The sequence below is a fragment of the Pangasianodon hypophthalmus genome, chromosome 26 (assembly GCF_027358585.1).
Source record: "Pangasianodon hypophthalmus isolate fPanHyp1 chromosome 26, fPanHyp1.pri, whole genome shotgun sequence".
In the NCBI taxonomy this organism is placed as follows: Eukaryota; Metazoa; Chordata; class Actinopteri; order Siluriformes; family Pangasiidae; genus Pangasianodon; species Pangasianodon hypophthalmus.
Genome location: NC_069735.1, coordinates 135,685 through 152,500, shown reverse-complemented (window position 1 = coordinate 152,500; position 16,816 = coordinate 135,685). Strand labels below are relative to the sequence as shown.

Here is a 16,816-nt window from a genome sequence, read left to right as displayed (position 1 = left end):
CTCATCAGTAAGATGGATATATATATTAGGATTTTTTACAGCAGGAGAGCTGTGGACTAAAACAGGAAGAGTGAAATGGCTTTAACATTAATTATGTTTGCGTTTATGCAGAACGCAGAATGTGTGAATCAGCAAGAGGACAACACGCACAGGTTTGCTTCATTACATGTCACTGCAAAATTGTGTCTTTTTATGTGACATGAAAATGTGTCTGAATTTAGGCCAAGGATGTTTGTGCATTGTCAGATATGTGAAAATGAGAATGTGGGGTATGTGTGAGGTCTGAGAGCGATATTGAGCAGCAGGGTTTAGAAGAAATTCAACAGATTTGCAGTAAGTCTAAGGCTGAATATCTGACACATGTGAAGTAGCTAACGCTGCACTACTGCTGCTCATCAGGAACACGATGAGGAAACACAGCTCACATATTAGTGTGTGTTTAAATCAGATCCCTGCAATAATCCTTTCTGCATGAATCCTTTCAGCTTGAGTGCATATGCGAGCATCCAACTCCATCTCCTCTCCTCCATCTCCTCCATCTCCTCCACCTCCTCCATCTCCTCCTCTGATCATCACTCGCCCCCGTGCCTCGCTTCCCAGGGCAACATGGTAGCACAGATGCTGCTGCTTGCGCAATACACACTCTCTCCATCCCTCACTCTTCTTTCTTCTGGATTTATCTGTGTGTGTGTGTGTGTGTGTGTGTAAAACATCCTTACCTTTTCTCCATAGCTCCTTTGCTTCAGAGGTGTAGATGATGCAGAGGCTCGCTGCTTTATCCCTCATACAGGCTCCCATTTCCCTGACACTCGGGGTGGAGGCCTGTTTTCCACTCTGCCTCTCTCTCTCTCTCTCTCTCTCCTCCCCCCTTCCTCCTTATGCACTACAGTGACACAAGCAGATCACACACTCAGCGACACCACCAGGCCGGCAGTGGGAGGAGCCTGCCTCCAGGCTACAGCTCAGCACCCAATCAGAGCGCGGAGAGTCCAGGCTCATTGGTTCTGCTTTCAGTGAGTGCATGTTGTTCTCTCTGTCTAGCTTGATCTTCTCCACTGCTGTCTGTCTCCTGTCTCTCTCTTCACACTCCTTTTTCAGATACAGTCAGAAAAATATGCAGGTGTAGACTGGGGTGAAGGAGTAACGAGTCACAGAACCTGATGGTGATTTTAGAGATTATGTGAGGGCTAAAGTAAATTTTTTAAAAAATCAACAGCTTGACAATGAAAGCATTAAAGTTTATATCATTATATCACAAGGTCTCATTGCTATGATAAAGCACATTAGAAGATACTTAAATGTCACGCTCATGTTGAAAGGCTAAAGCAGTCCATTTGGAGGGTGTCCTGGGTGAAATCTCGTACAGAGCCGGGCCAGTTGTTAGGGACAGACTGGTACCATCGCTGCCTTTCAACTTTGTGTATTATGAGCGGTGGACAATGCACAAAGCACACACTCACTGCAGGACATTAACTCCAATGAAAACAGCAAGTGAGGATATGACACAGGCCGGGATCAGTGTTTCTGATTTATAATGAGACATAACAAAACCTTTCCAAACTCCTGAGTTGTACTTAACTTCTGATTCAACATTCCTGTTTGCTGATTGAGATGAATCTACTAATTCTACTTTGTATGAAGTAGAATTTTTCATAACTGTGGTAAATTTAGGGTCTTTTATACCAGCAGTAATCAGCTAAAATTTATAAAGGTCCAGTTACAAAAATTCATTGTTTTTAAAGGTCCGGATAAGTGACCAGGATGACTGAGTGATGACAACTGTGACCTTATAATGCTTAACTGTGTAAAATCATTTATACAGAAATAATTTATAAAAAAGTGTGTGGCAGGTTAAACAATAACAGAGGATCTGATACAGAAACCACACAGGTTCATGTTTAGAAAAGGTTTTTTTTTCTTCATTTGTTCTGCTGCAGTTTTTCTGAAATCGTTTGTTGTGTCTTTGTCCAGGCCGCGGTTCGGTCCACCACATCTGAGTGAACTGGATGTTGGGGATAAAGAAATTTCTAAATAATTTATGCATAAATCAAAATGTGTGCACTGAATGTTGAATAAACAACCTGTGGCCACAAGATGGCAGAAGGTCCTAAAAAAAGGCACTATGCCTAGAGTTAGCTGGTCAGCTCGAGCTTTTCTCAGGAGGAAGAAGAAATATAATTTAGGATTTTATTCCTTTATGAATTTGTAATGCTGTTTTCACACAAGCGACAATGCAAGAGAGAAACACACTCTTACTTCAGGGTGTGTTAGATCGAGTGTGTGTGACAGAAACATGGTGTAAAGACCGTACGTACAGATGTTCAGTAGGCCGTACAGGTGTTCAGTAGGCCGTACAGGTGTTCAGTAGGCCGTACAGATGTTCAGTAGGCCGTACAGTTGTTCAGTAGACCGTACAGGTGTTCAGTAGACCGTACAGGTGTTCAGTAGGCCGTACAGGTGTTCACTAGGCCGTACAGTTGTTCAGTAGACCGTACAGATGTTCAGTAGACCGTACAGGTGTTTAGTAGGCCGTACAGGTGTTCACTAGGCCGTACAGGTGTTCAGTAGGCCGTACAGGAGTTCAGTAGGCCATACAGGTGTTCAGTAGGCCGTACAGGAGTTCAGTAGACCGTACAGATGTTCAGTAGACCGTACAGGTGTTCAGTAGGCCGTACAGGAGTTCAGTAGACCGTACAGATGTTCAGTAGACCGTACAGGTGTTCAGTAGGCCGTACAGGTGTTCAGTAGGCCGTACAGGTGTTCAGTAGACCGTACAGATGTTCACTAGGCCGTACAGATGTTCACTAGGCCGTACAGGTGTTCAGTAGGCCGTACAGATGTTCACTAGGCCGTACAGGTGTTCAGTAGGCCGTACAGGTGTTCAGTAGGCCGTACAGATGTTCACTAGGCCGTACAGGTGTTCAGTAGGCCGTACAGGTGTTCAGTAGGCCGTACAGATGTTCACTAGGCCGTACAGGTGTTCAGTAGGCCGTACAGGTGTTCAGTAGGCCGTACAGGTGTTCAGTAGGCCGTACAGATGTTCAGTAGACCGTACAGGTGTTCAGTAGGCCGTACAGGTGTTCAGTAGGCCGTACAGATGTTCACTAGGTCGTACAGGTGTTCAGTAGACCGTACAGGTGTTCAGTAGGCCGTACAGATGTTCACTAGGCCGTACAGGTGTTCAGTAGGCCGTACAGGTGTTCAGTAGACCGTACAGATGTTCAGTAGGCCGTACAGATGTTCAGTAGGCCGTACAGATGTTCACTAGGCCGTACAGGTGTTCAGTAGGCCGTACAGGTGTTCAGTAGACCGTACAGATGTTCAGTAGACCGTACAGATGTTCACTAGGCCGTACAGGTGTTCAGTAGACCGTACAGGTGTTCAGTAGACCGTACAGGTGTTCAGTAGGCCGTACAGATGTTCACTAGGCCGTACAGGTGTTCAGTAGACCGTACAGGTGTTCACTAGACCGTACAGATGTTCACTAGGCCGTACAGGTGTTCAGTAGGCCGTACAGGTGTTCAGTAGACCGTACAGATGTTCACTAGGCCGTACAGATGTTCACTAGGCCGTACAGGTGTTCAGTAGACCGTACAGGTGTTCACTAGACCGTACAGATGTTCAGTAGACCGTACAGGTGTTCAGTAGGCCGTACAGGTGTTCAGTAGACCGTACAGGTGTTCAGTAGACCATACAGGTGTTCAGTAGGCCGTACAGATGTTCACTAGGCCGTACAGGTGTTCAGTAGACCGTACAGGTGTTCACTAGACCGTACAGATGTTCACTAGGCCGTACAGGTGTTCAGTAGACCGTACAGGTGTTCAGTAGGCCGTACAGGTGTTCAGTAGACCGTACAGGTGTTCAGTAGACCGTACAGGTGTTCAGTAGGCCGTACAGATGTTCAGAGCGTAGTTGCTGTTGCACATCACTTTAATGTATTGAGTCACTGAACGCGTCCCGTAACTGAGCCGCGCTAAAGCCAGAATGTTTATTTAATGATTTCAGTGTTGATTATTTTAATTAGTCTTTTTTGATTCAGTTTTGATTTGTTATCAAAGCGCACATAAGTGCACACTTTTTACACTTGGATTCACATTCTTCATTCTGCCTCAGCTCGATGGTTCACACTGGAGTAAATAATATAACATCTCAACAATATAAACATCTCAAAATATATAAGTAAAGTGTGTTTTCTGTAAAGTGTTGTACATGTCATGGTCATGATCTCGCCTAGAAGATCCAGAAGCAGGACTTCTGCCCAGAATTAATTCCAATCCAGTAATTTTATTTTATTTACTGCAGAAAATATGTGATTTATACATTTTTCAGCAATTTAACTGAAGCTAATGAAATACAGCATCAGTAACTCTTACTGTGAGTGAGCTGACTGAACCGAAAGCTCAGCGGTCTAAAGCCAGTAGCGTCCGGGACCAGTTTATAATTCAACTCATTTATTTATATTTAGACAGCAATAACAGCGCCATGTTTACTTTAGTGAGATATGAACTACAATTATTTCCAAACTGAACTGAGATGCTAACATTCAGGCTAGGTAACCTATTATTATTATTATTATTATTATTATTATTATTATTATTATTATCATATAGTGTATGTATTCTGATTCAGATTTAGCAATGTGGAATGTCCTATAGTTTATTCTTAAAATTAACATGTTTTCAGATTTTCCTCCAAACAATAAAAAAAGTTATTTTACATTCATCAGCCATGTTTACATTTATTCAATCAAAACTGTTCCTTCAGTTCTTTAATATGTGTTTGTCTTTTAATAATAATAATTATGTTATTATGTTATTACTGTTATGTTGCCTCTTGGCCAGGACGTCATTGTAAATGAGAACTGGTTCTCAATTGACTTACCTGGTTAAATAAAGGTTATTATTATTATTATTATTATTAATAATAATAATAATAATAATAATATAATATGTGCATGTTGATTTTGTGTGTTATGTAATATATGTGTTTGTTCTACCATCACTACTGAAATATTTTCTGCTTTAAGCCAGAGTAAAATCAAATCTTTTGTAAAAGATAAAGTTAATAATAATAATAAAATAAAATAAAATAAAATAAAATAAAATAAAATAAAATAAAATAAAATAAAATATTCAAATGTATCAAGCATCATAATCTATCTTTATTGACATATTATAAGTCATGTTTTTATTGGTTTTGACTGAAAATAAGAAGAGATAATATGGGTAAAAGCAGTTATGAGCAGTTATGAGCAGTTATGAGCTCTAACAGATGTTTGGGATGTTTGCAGATTTTTGACACACAAAGTAAAGGTTGGTGTCACACCTGGCGTCGTTCCACAGGACTTCACCTGCAGAATAAATCAGTATTTAGCAAATAGGAAGAAAAACTTCTTTGCATTTCAACAAAAGTGCTTTTCCTTTGTAGAGTATCTGAATTGCTCTTTGAGCTCTTCATTATTTTAAGTATAACTGTGATTACCGTCGTAGTTCATTTCCACGCAGCGTTCAACTCCTCCTGAATTATTCGGCTCACCGGAATGCCACAAGCTGAAATCAAACACTGAGCCGTCGCTCCACAGCCAAACAGATTCCTGGGAAAAGATGAAGGCAGAATCACTGGATCAACAAAACCTGATTCTACAATCTGACTACGCTTCTTTAAATCGGAATGTGTGAAAATACGTTCATATAAAAATCTAAAAATCTAAGTGTTTCATGTGAAAAGACTCTGCTATCGAATTCACTCTAACAATCTTTACTGATTGCGCTTCTCTTTCGTTTACTTTACGGTTCTTTTGGACACTTTCATCCAAATAATAGCACAGAGTTCAGCAGATTTATCCAGATTAATGCGATGCCAGTTTTTAACAGTAGATACTGTCGCAATGCAGTTTTACAGAAACCTGGATGTGCTTTTAGATTCCTAATGAACAAGTCAGAGCTGACAGTGGTGAGGAAGTTCTCTCTGAGAGGACATGAGGAGGAACCTTTGAGAGGAACCAGACTGAAAGGAAACTCGTCCTCTTCTAATGTGCTTATAAATCGTTCCAGTGTGCAGGTGTAGAAGAGTAAAGACAAACAGTACAGAGTGTGTGTACAGGACGTTCAGTGTGAGCAGATTGTCATTAAGAGTCCTGGGATGAGCAACAGGACAGACTTGATGAGCAGCTCTGCAGGATCTGTTGAATTTTTTGAGGGGTGACAGACAGCAGAAAAAGCAAGCTACCTGAGTTGCATCCTGAGCTCCGATCCAGGTGCGTTTGTAGCTGTTAGAGATTTTTCCCATTCCCTTAAGAATAAAATGTGTTTGATTACTGTGCACAGACGCAAGGTTTCCTCCAAAGATCTGACAATATTTCTGCAAAGATAAAAGAGAAAAATCAGAAATAAATGATAAAACAGAAAATAGGTGAGGTAGCAAACACATTATTTTTGAGTAAATCAGTTATGAATTCTAGTATTCATGACATCGTTTACTGAAGGATAAAAACTAAACACTGAATACCTCAGCTTCAGCCCATGGTTTTGCTTCAGTTATGTATTTATAGCACTTTCTCCCAAATCCTGTCCAACCCTCGGGGCATTTTCTTCCAACTACAGCTAATAATAATAATAATAATAATAATAATAATAATAATAGTCATAATAATAATAATAATAATAATAATAATAATAATAATAATAATAATATTAATATTAATAATAGACAGTGATATGACTTACATTTTGCTTCATATCCACTGAAAGCCAGCATAAGAAGGACAAAGACAATTAAAATCTTCATTGTAGTAAAAACCTTTTGGAAGACAGAAATAAGTAAAGAACATCTGTAGCCTGTATAATGCAGGAAAGCTCCATATGTGTATAAAATGTAAAATATCATACCAGGTTAGTCACCAGGGTCGTCACAGTCTTCAACACAGTAAGTGAGATTCTGGTAAAGAGGTTTTCTGACTAAAAGGAAGCACCGGCTTTTATACCCAGCATTACAATCAACTATTTATAGTAAAGTGGCACACCAATGAGGAGAGCGTTCGACTCTCTCAAGTCTATATTGGGTAAAAATATTTCTTATATCAGAATGTCGTTGGATGACACGGTGCCTTTCAACTTCCTCAGTTTTCAGGCTACCAAATGCAGTCCAGGGGTGTGTGGCTAATTTTCTTCTTCTAATGCTCAGATTGTTTAGGTTTTAATTTGAGGCTAAAGATAAAGTCTGAAACACAAAACAGCATCATTTTTGCTAAAGTGACCTAATCATCAATATTAAGTGTTGCATCAAGTTTCCTATAAATGTAACTGGTTGTAACTGCTAATGATCATCTGATTTGGAAATTATTTGAACACACAGAATCACGTGTCACTAGCTCATGAATGAATATTAGAGCAGACTCTGACTGGTGGAAGGACACGTGCACTTAATGTATTTCAATCATTATTTGATTGAACACCTGTTTACTTTAACATGCTTTTCTACTTCACATAACGTTTACTGTATGATAATGATCTACATTAATAATGTTTCTGAAGAACTCAGATGTTTCCACGCTGCAGATGAAGTTCATTTCACAGCTCAGCATTAGGTTTACTCCTGAAGTTTCCAGGACCAAGAACTGTGTGTGTTTCATTATTTTTCAAAAAAATGAAGACTTTTTTTTAATCAAAATTGATATTCTCAAACAAATTTATGCTCTTTATTGTTAATATATTTTGCACTGATATTACTTGGATGAAATACATTATAGGGCCAAAAGTATGTGCACCCCTGACCATCACACCCTTATGTGTTTCTTCCCCAAAATGTTTCCACAAAGTCTGAAGCTCACAGTTGTAGAGAACATCTCTGTGTGCTGTAGCTTTACAGTTTCCCTTCACTGGAACTAAGAGGCTCAAACCTGTTCCAGCATGACAATGCCCCTGTGCACAAAGCCAGCTCCATGAAGACATGGTGTGTGAAGGTTGGAGTGGAAGAACTCGAGTGTCCTGCACAGAGCCCTGACCTCAACCCCACTGAACACCTTTGGGATGAACTGGAACACCGACTGAACCCCAGACCTCCTCGACATCCCAACATCAGCGCCTGACCTCACTAATGCTCTTGTAGCTGAATGAACACAAATCCCCACAGCCACGCTCCAACATCTAGTGGAAAGCTTCCCAGAAGAGTGGAGCTCATTATAACAGCAAACACACGGGGAATAAATCTGGAATGAAGCGTTCAACAAGCACATATGAGTGTGATGGTCAGGGGTGCACATACTTTTGGACATAGTGTATAATATGGTGTCAGTATTCTATCACTATAACAAACAGAATATTCAGAGAGGTTTTCACAAAAGCATGTCTTTTGTTAGAAAAAAAAATTCTATTAGTAAATAAATTACTCATAAATAATAAGTATTACTGGGTAAATTTTTTTGTTTGTTTTTAACATTTTTTTAACTAAAATAAATTTATATAGTAACATATCATTATTAATAATTTTATTCAATGTTAATACAGTGCGTTTCATTTGTATCTTGATGTGGCTCTCTGAATGTTTTAAACAGAAAGTTTGGGATGTTTGTGCAAATTCATAAACCAAAAAAAAAAAAAAGAGGAAGTAAGTTTGTTGTGCAAGTTGGCCTTTGTGAGTATTTCATGATGATTTGACATTATTGTGTAAAAACGACTTTATTTTATAGCTCACAATTTTCTTTTCTTCTCAAACAGTCTTCGTACCAAAAAGTCCTAAATGTATTCCAATATCTCTTATTTTCATTATTAATATAATTTGTTAATTAATCGCATAATAATAATAATTGCATAAATAGTTACTGTTACCACCCTGAAGTTGATTATTTTTCTATAACATCATGTCCCGAAGTGTTTTATACCTTTTACACGATACCAATGAGTTAGGAAGCTGCAGAAAGGCTGTATGCTTCATCATAAATAAACTGCTACGAAACTAAGAAAATATAGAATAATAGAAATGAACAGCCAGGCTTATATTAGCCCAAAAAACCCAACTGTTAGACGTTGCTGTGTAAGTTATTATTCCTGAGAATTCTATTGCTTTTTTGTGTTAGTTCACAGCTTCACCTTCAGCCAGCTTCAGTCAGGTGCTAGAGATGGTTGCAGATGCAGGTTGACTTTATTGCAACAGGTAACAAATCCAAATCTATATCCAGAAACAGTCAAAAACAGGCTTGTGTCAGGTGATCAGCAGACAGACGTGAGAGGGAAAAACCTGAATCAAAAACCAGATAAAACAGAGCAAGTTCAAAACCAGAACAAAATATTCAGGCTTAGTGACATCGTGAGCGTAAAAACTCAGAGCGAGACTTCGCAGAGAGTTTCAGGTTATTTATCTGCTCGATTGAGTCCCAGTGTGTGTAATGACCTTGGTGAGAGTGACCTTGAACATGAGAGTGACTGTGTGATGGAGAATGCAGTCTGGATCGGCCATGTCGTGATGCTGAAGTGGATCCTCGGAGTCGGAGTCCATGGCTGTATCCGGCGCTGAAACGACAGAACACCGTCGCTCCTCTCTCCAAGAGATCGCTCCCTGAGATGAACTCCTTCCTGCCTTGAGGGGGAGAGAAAGGCCTTAGGGAGTAAACTCAAAGCAGTTTATACTTCTGTGTGTGCGTCTGTGTGTGTGTCAGGATGTCGTGTGTGGATGCTCGTTCAGGGTGAAGTACTCATAGTGTGTCCTCTAGGAGGCGCTGTCCCATGGACCACACCACAATTTACTGAATTACACAGTGAAGAGAATAAACAGAAGAGAACACGGACATAATGTAGTTTTGTAAAGTGCTGAGGGAAAAGAACCCTCACTTTATTAATTATAAACCGAGTGAATTCTGACTGAACGTGTTCCAGCATGAGCAGCTCTCGCATCGAAGCACTTCAGTATAACAGTGTTTAAATCCACAGTTCTGGCCATCACTGACTGACGATGCTTTAGTTTTTATTTTTATTGAGTTATACTTCTGTGTGTATTACACTGAGACTTATACACAGTGTTGATTATGTTTAAATAAATCTCTCTGTTTGTGCAGTAAACAGTCTTAAAAACGTGAGTTCCTCACGTCTATGCCTAGTCACTGAATTTATTTACACCCGCTTTCTGAAATTCATTTATTAGTTTTCTAAGAAAGTTTTATATATATATATAAAAAAGACTAAAGCATCTATCAGTATCAGTTTATTGATGAGATTTCCATCATGGAAACAAGGCCATAAGTAAAACTGATCCATGTAGCTGTGATGTGAATCATCTAAAAAGATGTTTGTGGGTTTTTTCTGTAGTCTCCTGTTAGACGTTAGTCACGTTAGTGGTACTGAGGCTGTTTGGGTCCAAACTGATGATTCAGCAGGTGAGTCAGTGTGTTCGGTTTGGTTAGTAACCTGGTTAATGTTCACCTGTGTCATTAGCACACACTTCTCTGAGGTCAAGGACAAACACAAGCGAAGCTGTACTCTATGTGTTTTAACACTGGCACTTGTGCGTGTGCTTATTTATCATTTGCACAGTTTAGTTTAAATGAATCCAGAGTTTTATTCCCAGCACCTCAGTAAAACTGACTCACTCATTTAATATAAAATTCAATTTAATATAAAAGTATCACAGTCTTTGAAAATGTTATATTTTTCCTGTGGGAATATGTTTTCCATATGTTAGGTATGTAGGATTTAAAACTATAACTATTACAGAAAGCTTGCATAGTTTTGCTTGTTTTAAGAATATTTAAGAATATTTTAATCACCCAAAATTTATTTCTGCATCTATTCCCATATATCCCATTTGTCAAATTATTTATGAAAAGTTTCAGAGTACACATCTGAACCAGAGAATAGTGCGTGTGACTTCAGGAGACTTTATCTGATTTATATCCTTCGTGTGGTTTTATACAAATTATCATATATTAATTAACGTCCAGAGTTCACACTGCATTATTGGTACAGTGTGTTGCCACATTTCCCAAAAATGAGTCCTGAACTGCTCATATTGATTTTCCTGAGTTAATAATTCCCAGACATCCACTCATCTGTCCTACCGCAGCGTAAATCTGAGCAGTGACGGGTTTCTATCTGCTATAAATACAGACCTTAAAGTACTGAAGCATACACAGCTGAACAGCAGGGTGACGATCTGTGTTAAAGCGTCCTGCTCTTTACAATGAAGCTTCTCCTCTTCCTCAGTGTGTGTGTGTGTGGAGCGCTGGTTCAGGCGCATACTGATTATGATGATGAAGATGGTGTAGTAAGTATACGCTCCTGGTATGATTTACGCTGTTCTACCTGGTCAGGATTAAAACAACAACTCTTATTTATTCTCGCTCTCTCTTTCTTTCTGTAGGAGGCGCCATCGCTGGTAAGTCTGTTTTTAACTTCTGATCTAATTCAATTAAAGTAATGATTAGAAATGGAATATTTCTACATTCTCAGAAAAGAAAAATACTAAACTGCCTTTCCTTGTCCTTGGTGTGGTACTGTTATCTTTTAGACCTTAAACTGTATATTTCACCTGGTAATGTAGATATACTGAGCTTTAAAAAGAATTAAGGTACTGAAATGGACTGTAGTTAGTTTTTATAGTAAAGCTTTAAAGAGTGGAGTATTGATATTACAACAGATTTTAATATTAAAACAAAAACCCAACAACCCAAGCATCAAGCATGCATCAATTCTTTTATTTATTTTACTTCAGAACACTTACAGACCAACATCTGAACTCCAGACAAGAATAATCCATTATCAGTGCTATAATTACACAACCATTTTCACCTATTATTTTATACTTATATATTTTATGTTATATATTTTATAACTTACATATTTTATAAGTTCTCTAAGAGCTTCTAATCAGTGTGTTTCAAGAAGTTCACTCTTTTGAATACATGACAATAAAATATAATTTACAGATAAACATGCTAAAAGATTTTACATGCTGCCTGTAAAGAAATCCAACACTGAAATTAAATCGTGTCTGAAAACTCAACTTACTAAATTATATTTTTTGTATATTTTTTTTAGCCCAAAGTGGAAGTCAAAGATCCTCGAGGTCACAGGCCTCTTGCCAGAGGTCGTGAGGTTTACACGCCTGTCGCTGCTCCACCTCCTGTTAGCGGACGAGGACGTTACGGACCGCGACCCACTGCAACAACAGTGAGACAGCCTCAGGAGGAGAAGAAGGAAATTCCTGACAGTGGAGGATGTTTACATGGTTCAGAGACAATGGTATACTCTATACTCTAATAATTATATGCAAATTTTAAATTAGTTTTTTTTTTGCAGTAAAATCTCTGAGCCCTACTTTATTGCAGTCACGCTCTCGAATCTTCTCTACAAATAGAAATGCTAGTAAAAGTGTTAGTAACCCCACCTTTTCCTGAGGATTTGGTGTCAGGTTAAAATTTCAGTATTAAACTAAATTACATGCCATAATTTACCCTAATGTTCAGTTTTCACACTCATAGAACATTAATTTAAGGTTGTTTCTAGATATCAGATCTAATATATTGATGTAAATCACCTTCAAACCACTCCAATGTCCAGTATACGTGATTACGCAGATTTTATTACTCAGTTAAGCGTTGCTCCTCACAATCCAACATGGCTGAAGGTGACGGACTCAGCACACTCCTGTCTAATGTTTCTACACAAAAAGGTCTAATCAAGTTTTTAAAAAGACCGTAACGGACATTATTGGCATTTTCTCAGAGTTAAAAGGATCTAAAAATGTTTGTGAATATTTTTACACATTGCAAGTGTTTTTCAGCAGTGATATTTTTGACTGTTAACTTCTGCTACTTAATGTAAGTGATTTTTAGATTAAATCAATTATATATATATATATATATATATATATATATATATATATATATATATATATATATATATATTTTTTTTTGAATTTGCACACCAATTAGCATATCCATCTAAAAAGCCTGATATGTTTTAGAATAATTTATGCGTTACAGGGTGAAAGTGTGTGGAAAGGAAGACGAGGTCTGATTTGGTTTGTTTGTGCTCGTCCTGCAGGGTGTACTCTGTCCGACAGGCTGCGAACTGAAAACCACTTTGCTGAAGCAGGAGCGTGACGTTACACCTACAGTGGCTCAGCTCAAGAGAGACGTGGAAAATCTGTCACAGACCTCCAACTCTGTCTACAAATATGTGGAGGATCTGACCACAGAGGTCACAGAGAGACAGAGAATCAACAACGGTAAAGTATTTTAATGTTAGATGAGTCTCGGCCAGATTAAAGTTAAACTCCACCCTGAAATTCATTAAACATATTTATAATGAAATGTTTGTACTGCGTTCGGCTCGGCTAGTTAGCGATGTGCGAGATGACGGCATTGTGGGTAATGTAGGAAACTGTTAACTAAAGTGAAAATATTGGACACTGCTGAAGATTACATGTTGATTATGAAGATTTATATATAAATCATTCAGGATGGAGTTTTCCTTTAAAATTTAAATATTAAAAGAAATTTTGAAACACAGTTCAGTCACCCAAAAGTGTAGACTTCGTATTCCTCTCTTGAATCTTTGAGAAACCACTGGTCTAAACGTAAATGTGTTTACTCACAGATACACACTTTACTAAACAGGACTAAAAGCACAGCGTATAAAGTCGATACTGTTCTCTAAATTCTCTGCTATTCATTTTCACACATGTTCAGATATAAGGAACATTTCTTTCTTGTTTCTTTGTAGGTAATGACGAGTTAGTTAGTCAGTACACAGATGACCTGGAGGGCCAGCATGCGTATGTGAAAGAAACAGTGGATGTCACTTTTCCACAAAACATTAAAATCCTGCAGGGAGTCCTGGAGAAACTGCGGGAGAAGATTCAGCGTCTGGAGAAGGCTGTCACTTCTCAGAGGGAGAGGTGTGCTGAACCGTGTGTAGTGTCCTGCCCGATTCCGGTGGTGTCTGGAAAAGACTGCGAGGATGTTTTCAGGAATGGAGGAGAAACTTCTGAGATGTATCTGGTGCGCCCAGAATCCTCACAAGCAGCATACAAGGTCTACTGTGACCAGACAACCCAGAACGGAGGTACTCCATGATGGAGAAACAGACAATTCAAAGAGATTTTAGAAACTAAACATTTTGAGCATTTTGAGTTTGTAGTTGTTTATCACTCACTCCTGTGAGAAGTGTTGTACATACTGTTCTTTCTTTCCTCTCAGGCTGGCTGCTTATTCAGAACCGTTTGGACGGTAGCGTGGACTTCGGCCGGCGATGGGATGAATACAAGAAAGGTTTTGGAAACGTTGCGTTTGATGTTGGGAAAGGTTACTGCGAAACTCCTGGTAAGATGTTTTTAACAGAAGTTTTATACTTTCTAAGGGACGGCATGGTGGTGTAGCAGCTTGTGTTGTCACCTCATAGCTCCAGGGTTCTGATTCAGTCCTGAGCTCAGGTTGCTGTCTGTGTCCTGCTTCACACCCAGCATTCCCAAGATAGACTCTGGAACCATCGAGACCCTGACCAGAATAAAACTTTTAGATGAAGATGAATGAGTGATTGATTTTTGTGGGTTTTGTGTACGCTGGTGATAGCCTCCTGACTTCTAATCTATGTTTTTTTTAGGCGAGTACTGGCTCGGTAATGACCGCATCAGTCAGATCACTAAGACGGGCCCAACTGAAGTCCTGATCGAGATGCAGGACTGGACAGGCACGAAGACATACGCTCAGTACCAGCAGTTCACCGTCCAAGGCGAGGCCACGAACTACATCCTGGCAGTGGATAAATACTCCGGCACGGCGGGAAACACCTTCCTCACCGGCGCAACAGAGCTGTTTGGTGTAAATCGCACCATGACTATCCACAACGGCATGATGTTCAGCACCTACGACAGAGACAATGACCGATGGTGAGCTTCGCTATCCTTACAGTGGAGATAAAATTCTTTATTTATATATATGATGTATGAGTCATTTATATTTACTTTATAGCTATTTTTTATTTCCTATATAGTTATTTATTTATTTATTTATTTTTAACCAAATGATTTAATATCTGCAAGTAAGGAATAGAACACCTGGGGGAGTGATGTTGTAGGAAAATAATCAATGACAGGGTGGTGTAATGAAGCAGAGTTCAGAGTTTGACTGTTACAAAGCACTGACACTGGAGACTCCTTCCATAAATTATAAAGAAATGTCTCCATACAGAAAACTTCACTGTAACAACGTCTGCTGTTACTGTAGAAACGATAACGTATTAGAGCGAGCGCATCAATAAATCTGTGATCTTCTGACTTGAGAATTCTGCACTGCTGTGGTATAACTGGAATTTAACATGTGTACTGTTTGATAAAGTCTGTTTTGTTTTTGATAGTTTAGTTTTACATACACCAGGATAATGAATAATTATTTATGCATTTAATAATTATACAATATATAATTCTTTTATCATATACAGGGTACCTGGAGATCCGTCTAAGCAGTGTTCACGAGAAGATGGTGGTGGATGGTGGTACAACGCCTGCCATTCAGCCAACCCTAATGGCCGATACTACTGGGGCGGACCGTACACGAAAAACATGGCCAAACACGGAACAGACGACGGCATCGTGTGGATGAACTGGAAGGGCTCGTGGTACTCACTCAAGGCCATCAGCATAAAGATCAGACCCTACTTTGCTCAGAAATAACACACACACACATACACACACACTCTTCCTGTGTGAAACAAGTACTCTTATTCAGCAAATGCCATTTTGGAAAAAGAAATAAGAATGGAAAAAAAGAAATAGATGATGATATCAGTGAAATGAAAAGATGATATCAGTGAAATATGAAGATAAGAACTGCATCAACAAACCTGCTTATGTTCAAAATAAAATGTATTCTGTGTGAACATTATATTGTGTTTGAATCTGATCATCTCAGTAAACTGTAGAACATTTTTAACATTTCTGCTCCGTGCTTACGCTCCATGCCCTGGCCCGTGAGTTGCGTGTCAGTAGGTATGTGTATAAAATATTCTATAATAGTGTAGTAACAAAACAGAAGAAAGCAGCACAGAGACAGTACAGTACACAGTCTGGCTGTAGTTCAGTGGCTTTAAATCCTCACATACAGTCAGCAGAATGAAACACTGGCTCCAAAACCATGACCCTCCTCAAAATAAAATATTTCCATCCAAACTCCACTCACTAATCATATGAACTTCTGCTACCGGGGTGTAAAAAGTAGTAAATACACACTGACGTGAGTAGATCTGCCGCTGCTGTGGTAATAATTCACCTGAGTAGAAGTACAAGTAGACATCAAGAAACTCTGGTGAAAAACTACCAATTATGTTAACTAGCCATGTGAGCTATAACAGTATATACAGAAAGCTAACATTAGCTCACTGGCTCACTTAGCCATATGCTTTTGCTATGTTCATTAGCTAGCTTGCTAACTCATGTTAATTCATACATGCCTCTAGCTACATAGTTAGCTATCTATTAAACATTATCCTGAGAATTACCTACAGTCTGTAGCAGCACTTAGACATATTAAACACATCAGGCGAAAGCTACTGAACATCGAAGTGACATCTTAAGTTTAATACAGAGCTTTCCTTCTGTAAAACATCTAAAGCTCTGGCTAGTGCTAGTGTAGCGCTACTCAGCTAGCTAATGGTTAACCCGTACATGTTGCTGCAGGTTGGATATTGAGTTGTAAAATGTCGATATGTCTATGGATTTTATCTCAAATTGTTTGCAGATCAGTATCATGTTGTTTCCATTGAAGCATTTAAAACTGAAGATAGCTGATAAATTGGGTAAAAAGCTGATAAATCCTCTGTCCCACAAG

At 38.8% G+C, this 16,816-nt stretch overlaps 3 protein-coding genes across 5 annotated transcripts in view; 1 reads left to right on the top strand and 2 right to left on the bottom strand.

Moving 5' to 3' along the window:
• The window catches only part of trim2b (tripartite motif containing 2b), a 13,029-nt gene extending 12,091 nt beyond the window's left edge, over positions 1-938 (bottom strand). For both annotated transcript variants that reach the window (XM_053230011.1, XM_026910893.3), the window contains exon 1: positions 720-938. The gene's annotated coding sequence lies outside the window, so the exon portion shown is untranslated. The remainder of the gene's footprint in view (positions 1-719) is intronic.
• Positions 939-5,141: 4,203 nt separating this feature from the next.
• Positions 5,142-10,112, bottom strand: si:dkeyp-75b4.10 (ladderlectin). Of its 2 annotated transcripts, XM_053229703.1 has the most exons (7): positions 9,388-10,112; positions 9,087-9,234; positions 6,726-6,798; positions 6,508-6,602; positions 6,229-6,360; positions 5,482-5,593; positions 5,142-5,350 (listed from the first exon to the last, which is right to left on the bottom strand). In XM_053229703.1, exons 3-7 carry the CDS (start codon positions 6,784-6,786, stop codon positions 5,265-5,267), a joined length of 486 nt encoding a protein of 161 aa, XP_053085678.1. In that variant the 5' UTR covers positions 6,787-6,798; positions 9,087-9,234; positions 9,388-10,112; the 3' UTR covers positions 5,142-5,264. The 2 variants fall into 2 exon arrangements, with proteins under 2 accessions (XP_053085678.1, XP_026766690.1); XM_026910889.3 differs by lacking the exons at positions 9,087-9,234; positions 9,388-10,112 and adding an exon at positions 6,888-7,746.
• Positions 10,113-11,107: 995 nt separating this feature from the next.
• On the top strand, positions 11,108-15,874 carry fgb (fibrinogen beta chain). Its single transcript, XM_026910856.3, has 8 exons — positions 11,108-11,253; positions 11,350-11,364; positions 12,027-12,230; positions 13,035-13,218; positions 13,716-14,057; positions 14,192-14,314; positions 14,595-14,880; positions 15,432-15,874. Exons 1-8 carry the CDS (start codon positions 11,170-11,172, stop codon positions 15,661-15,663), a joined length of 1,470 nt encoding a protein of 489 aa, XP_026766657.1. The 5' UTR covers positions 11,108-11,169; the 3' UTR covers positions 15,664-15,874.
• The last annotated feature ends 942 nt before the right edge of the window (positions 15,875-16,816 follow it).

Excerpts from the sequence above, each read along its gene's own strand:
- si:dkeyp-75b4.10 (XM_053229703.1), bottom strand. The coding sequence starts at position 6,786 with ATGAAGATTTTAATTGTCTTTGTCCTTCTTATGCTGGCTTTCAGTGGA. Across the intron at positions 5,594-6,228 it reads GAGCTCAGGATGCAACTCAG|GAATCTGTTTGGCTGTGGAG; the intron begins GTAGCTTGCTTT and ends ATCTTTTCCCAG. Across the intron at positions 5,351-5,481 it reads CGTGGAAATGAACTACGACG|GTGAAGTCCTGTGGAACGAC; the intron begins GTAATCACAGTT and ends TTTATTCTGCAG.
- fgb (XM_026910856.3), top strand. The coding sequence starts at position 11,170 with ATGAAGCTTCTCCTCTTCCTCAGTGTGTGTGTGTGTGGAGCGCTGGTT. Across the intron at positions 12,231-13,034 it reads TACATGGTTCAGAGACAATG|GGTGTACTCTGTCCGACAGG; the intron begins GTATACTCTATA and ends CTCGTCCTGCAG. Across the intron at positions 14,315-14,594 it reads AGGTTACTGCGAAACTCCTG|GCGAGTACTGGCTCGGTAAT; the intron begins GTAAGATGTTTT and ends TGTTTTTTTTAG.